We start from the raw sequence: 5,999 nt of genomic DNA, 5'->3' as shown, positions 1-5,999 counted from the left end.
TGCCTGATGTCAGGTGATGCCAACATCTCCAAGTAATCTGTCTCGTGTCTGAAACGCTCCTTATTCATGTTCAAGTACTCTCCATTCTTGGTGTTGTAGTACTATGGAAGAGTGTTTTTCATTAGCAATGTTGTGGAAGATTTCATGAGCCACTATATTTACTAGTACGTAAAATAATATTGATTGCTGCCAAATGTTTTAGAACTAAGTACATTATTAACTATGTATATTTTCTTACATGATTTCATGACAACTGCAATGTAAATAAATAACAGAACTATCCAAGTGTAAGTCTGTTTGAGATTCCATGTTTATGTATGAAATCTATATAAAAAAAAACCTTAGGCATAGGCAAAAAATTTATAAGTATGTTGAGCTTTTCTCAAATAAGTGACTGCTTAGAAATAGTTAGAGGTCATCGAATCACCTACAGTTCATTTCTTTGGTTTTAGTTCAAATGAGTTTTAATGCATTTATTTGTTACTGTACTCTTTTGAGCAAATTATGCAAATTTTATCTTGCTTATTTGTTATTTTCTCTTATCACTGACAACTATTATAGCTTTCATCAAAATTTCTATGCCTGGAAAATGATAGAAGGTATCCTAACTGGATCTCTCATCTGGAGTTGAAACTTATACTGTGAGTTATATTGGTATCATCAACCACATGAAACAATTCTTCTAGTACCCATAACTCTGATGCCAAAGGACAGAGTTATTATGCTAATCAGAGCCTGGGTAAAAAATGAAATCGGATTGAGTTGATTGGACAGTGGTACTTCTGAGTGGCATCAAAATTGTTGACAGAGCTTTTAGCTGGTGTGTGAAGCAACTTTGAAAATATGGGAGATTTTGTCAATGGTTCATTGTTTGAAAGAGTTGAAATCAGTTATTTTTAGCAAACCATCCAATCCACCATGGCATAATGAAAGGGATCTTGGAGAAAGATACTGAATTTCAGTCCTCAGTCCTCACCTGAGTTGTCTCGGGCAATAGCATCTTGCTGAGCTCGTCGGCCAAATGTCGAAAGGAAGGCCGATCTTTAGGGAGAGACTCCCAGCACTGACACATGATTTTATACCTGTCAGAACATATCGATCACAGTTTATTTTAACCAATGAAATATGGAAGCAAGGATAATCAATTTTAACAGTACACACCAAAAAAATAATACTATCATTTGAACTTGTGCTTACAGGTCAGTGTTTGCGTATTCAGGTTTCTCCATTCGGTATCCATCCTGTAGACTCTGTACGAATGTGTTGTCCATTTTGACACCTGGATATGGTGTAGACCCCAAACTGAAGAGTTCCCATAGAGTCACGCCAAAAGACCAGATGTCGCTCTGGACGGAGAATATTGTGTCGCGAATGGCCTCGATTGACATCCACTTCACTGGCATGGGGCCCTGTGAGAAGATAATATGACAGAACTAGATGAAGATACCATTTTTAGTATCTAAAAAACGTGAGTTGTCTCTCTTGGTAATAAAGATGAGATTTTAGACTGACAGTATACGTATTGTTTGTAATGAAAATTCTGAAGGGTATTATTAGCTAGAGTAGATAAACTTTTAAAATAGGACACCTTGCTAATAAGAATTGTAACAGGAGGAGGGGGTCAAATAATTCGACTCTTTATCTGTAGATCTCAGATTATTAGCACACTGACCAACTGTTGAGCAATTCATGATTAAGCAATAGTTCAGTCCTCAGTAGACTTCTGAACAGCAGTCATCTAATGGGTGGATCATCGGTCAAGAGATCAGATCAGTGCTCAGTAGGACTGATTCATAATTTAATCATTAATGATCCATGAATGACTGCTCAGTATATCACATGAGGATTATACCACTAATCAATATTTCACATGAATATAGATCACTCATCAATAAATCACAGGGGCAGTAGAGTGTCAGCTTTTAAATCACTTTTGCACAGACTACTAATCATTAGGCTACTGATAAATACATCACTTGTCAGTTATCTTAAAACTTACACAGGTTTGTTTAAGGTATATGTCATCCTTATAGATGTCTCTTGAGAAGCCAAAGTCACTGATCTTCACAACATTGGCCTCGGCCAGAAGCAGGTTTCTTGCTGCTAAATCTCCATGTAAAACCTAATAGAATGAATAAAGGATCAAAAGTGGATTATCAAAAGTTAGTAGGTATACAAAACGATAATTACAAAGTAATTAGTTACATCGAGCACAAATCTCTTAAAGTATCATACTAAATGTGATATATCTAGTGTATTCAGAGGCATATTTAGAATTTTCAGGTCTGACTGATGTGACGTCATGAAAATCACAATAAGGTCTTCTCCTAGGCCATTTGTCTGTGATGGAGATAAACAAAGGCAGGATAAGTGAGTTAAAACCTCTTCCGAGGTGACACAGGCTCCTTAAAGACCAAGATGGACCCTCTGAAGCTCTTTGTTCCTTGGGATCCGTACCCACATGCATCTCTGGAGAGCAAAGAAAATTACTAAGACAATAATCCTTAGCTAAAACATCAGCTGGGAGCAAATACTGATGACTTCAGCATTGACTTCATGTCACTTGTTTGTTGTTGATCCCAAATACTATAGAGTGAAATTCTACCCATCCAGCCACATGGGCCTGCTAACAGACAGATCGGAGAGAGAGCTTGAAATAATAGACAACCCTCGGAGAAGGAAATAAGGGAAAAAGGATAACAACTAAGTTTAACCCTACCTTTCTGTGGGTCAAGTAGTCCATGCCCTCGGCCACTTGCCAAGACCAACAAATAAGGTCGACAGTCGTGAAAGGTGACGTCACTCCGGGAATTGTGCTCTTATCATATATGAAATAGTTTCCCAGGGAGTCAATCACTTTTAATGACTGCTGCTTCTTGTTGTGATTTCTTGGTCCTGTTAAGTGTGGAGAAGGGTGATAAAGTTTCTGTTTTTTATATTTAGTTTCGATTAAAATAAGCATGGTTGCCTAAATCAAGTTTGGGCACTGCCAGAAAATATTAATTGATTAACCATCCTAAAGAGTAACGGCGCTCCTTTTTCAATCAACCAGGTTACGAGTTTAGGGAAAATAGAAAATAGCAGAGAATTCTTCAGTACTGATTAAATTGGTTACTCTTTGTGTTTGAGTATGCAGAATTAGATTGTGGTATCCAGTGTTCATGCCCTAATATGTAATAGATGATGTACAGTCGGCCACAGATATAAGTAAACACCTTTCAGCCACAAGGGCTGGATGTGATCTGGTAACACTGGAACTGTGCCGCCAGACGCACACGTCTTCCCCCAATATTTTACCCTCCATCCTTCACTCCCACCCTTTCAAGCACACGTTTATAACTTCTGCTCCCTCTCTCTAATTTCTCCTTCTAGGAAAATAATATAACTGAATCTATTCTGTAGGTTTATTTTCTCATCATGGAGACGAGAAAACCCGTCTGTTCAACTTTTGTTGTAATAATATTATTACTTGCTGTTACAGACAGAAGAATTAACTTGGTTTTCGTGGGGCTCTCTTGTAATAATGGGATTTAGCTATCTACCAATAAAAGCCTTATCTATCAAATAACAGCATATCTACTACTCCTTAATTATAATTGTAATATCAACAGCCGCATTCCAAATTCTTATTATTACAAAGACAACTAGCTTCAGATCGTGTAGGACCTTACGTAACTCAAATTAAGAATGAAGAAATAAAGAAGGCATAAGTTGAGACGAGAAAGACCTCCATAGGCCTAGAAGACACTGAAGGAGGAGAAACAAAGAGACAGTTATAAGATGGAGGACAACAGCAAGAAGGAGGCAGACGGAAAGGAGACATATTGTAATAGAGCTGAGAGTGTGGCTGGTGTCAGAATTGGCGCCATTACCCTCTTAGGTATAATGGGGGCATAGGTCTTGACTTGTCATAGGGGTTATTATGGGAGTCGATTCTTCCTTATGGTTGGACGTTTGTTTGGTCACAACCGACAAAAATCATTGGATCAAATAATCGTATTTTTTTGCATGATTTTAACTGCTCGGCATACGTCTACATTTATCGATGGCAAGCATGTGCGTTTTTGTTTGTTTGTGTTCGTCCTGCAGGTGTGAATTCCAACCTTAAGATTGTATCAAGTAATAATGAGATTATATACTTAAAAGATTATATCCAGCTCACCCTTCCGACAAATGACACCTCATATGATACTTGCATATCATATATATATATATTAATATATATATATATATATATATATATATATATATATTATATATATATATATATATATATATGTATGTATATTAAAACATATATATGATATATATGGATAGATATGATATGTATATTATGATTATATGATATATAATATATTATATATATATATATATATATATATATATATATAATATATATATATATATTGTTACGAAGTGGCAAGTATCTGGTTACCATTCATCAATTATTACCTCACCAAAAGCCAGACACCTGAACCCTCATAACAGGTACTAAACGACTGAATACTCTAAAGTGATCCCTTAACAACTTACCAGTATTGCAGAAAATCAGACTAAGTTCATCAAAACAGGTGTGAGGTAATCTTGTACGTAATTAAATTAATCAAAGGCATCACTCCATTAACAACTTTAAAAGTCTAAGTATTTTCCTGATTTCAGAAGTCTACGTACTTCCCTAGTTCTAAGTCACTTCAAGTAAATTGAAGGAAAGCAAATCAATTACCACATTATGATTCTACCTAACATAATCATAATCATAAGTAAATGCAAATATACTGGTTAGAAATGAAATACTTATAAAAATTTTAATTACAAAAATTTATTATTAAATTCCAAATTTATAAGTAAAATTCACAATATCAGGGAAAATTACTGTTACTTGAAAACAAAGTAAAGTTTGATTAATTCTTGAATCAAATAAGTATAATTAAATCAAAATTAATTTATCACAAAATTCAAGAAAATTAAATCAATTGAAATTCAAAAGTGTTAGGCAATAATTGAAAATTTGAAATTAATTCACAAGTGCTAAACAATAATAAAACTTGAAAAGAATTCTAAGTAAATGCAAATTAATTCACAAGTGTTAGATATAATTAAATGTGCAATGATTAAGCAATGAAAATAACTAAGTCAATTAAATTGTGAATGCAAATGAAAATATAAAATAAAAAGGCACACTTCAATAAGAAAATGAACAAGTGCACAAGCAATGGAACAAACACAAAACACAAAAATACGCAATATGTAAAAGTGTAAATTTTTTTCACTCAAAACATTATAATCATCAGTTTTTACCAAACCTTCGCAACCATCTGTTATTAGTTAACCACAGTTCCTATCCGTTATTAGTTATTTGTTGCAACTAATAAAAATATAACACACTTTACCTTTTTGGTATACCAATTTCTTTCTTTGCTGCAGGCTTGTTTCACTTTACCAAAAACCAGGCGCCGTTACGAAACAATGTTTGTTCAGATTCCACAAAAACACTAAATAACACTAAATAAATTCTAAGAAATATCAAATCTGAAATTCACAAATTACAAGTGACCAGTTTACGTTACGTTAATATAATCTGAAGGATGTCGCGGGAGAGAGAGAGAGAGAGGGAGATGTCTGAACGCCTCGCGGTCCTAAAATATAATGAATCTCTTTTCCTTACGGAAACTGGACAGGGCAGATGACAAAACGTTCTGAGACAATAATGCTTCTAGAAGCTCCGAAATCTTACGCAATCTTACTCACAAAATGTGCAATCCGCATGTGATTCTCGGCAAAGACATACACATATGAGTCCAGTCTGTTAAAAAAAGACACGTACTCTACTCGATAGACACAGCGCAGAAGGCTTATCACATATGATGACAGATTCTCAAAACATAAATGAAGATTTGAGCTCGCTTATCAAACACTTTGACAGAATTAGGAAAGCAAATGGATCTCGCAGACCCTCCAATCTCAAAGTGTTGACATAATAGGGAAGCAACTCGTAGTTT

General features: G+C 34.9%; 2 protein-coding genes across 3 annotated transcripts in view; one reads left to right on the top strand and one right to left on the bottom strand.

Moving 5' to 3' along the window:
* The window catches only part of LOC135210114 (uncharacterized), a 163,910-nt gene that overhangs the window by 64,056 nt on the left and 93,855 nt on the right, over positions 1 to 5,999 (top strand). The gene's annotated exons all lie outside the window — the stretch shown is intronic.
* LOC135209908 (vascular endothelial growth factor receptor kdr-like) overlaps positions 1 to 5,999 on the bottom strand; it is a 40,502-nt gene that overhangs the window by 3,242 nt on the left and 31,261 nt on the right. The window contains exons 20-24 of the mRNA XM_064242648.1: positions 2,720 to 2,895; positions 2,000 to 2,122; positions 1,198 to 1,409; positions 977 to 1,082; positions 4 to 101 (exon numbers count right to left, since the gene is read on the bottom strand). Of these exons, the coding sequence (XP_064098718.1) occupies positions 4 to 101; positions 977 to 1,082; positions 1,198 to 1,409; positions 2,000 to 2,122; positions 2,720 to 2,895 (715 nt within the window). The remainder of the gene's footprint in view (positions 1 to 3; positions 102 to 976; positions 1,083 to 1,197; positions 1,410 to 1,999; positions 2,123 to 2,719; positions 2,896 to 5,999) is intronic.

Source organism: Macrobrachium nipponense, chromosome 39, assembly GCF_015104395.2.
Source record: "Macrobrachium nipponense isolate FS-2020 chromosome 39, ASM1510439v2, whole genome shotgun sequence".
NCBI classification, from domain to species: Eukaryota; Metazoa; Arthropoda; class Malacostraca; order Decapoda; family Palaemonidae; genus Macrobrachium; species Macrobrachium nipponense.
Note: the sequence above shows the minus strand (reverse complement) of the source record. Positions and strands in the feature narration are given on the sequence as shown.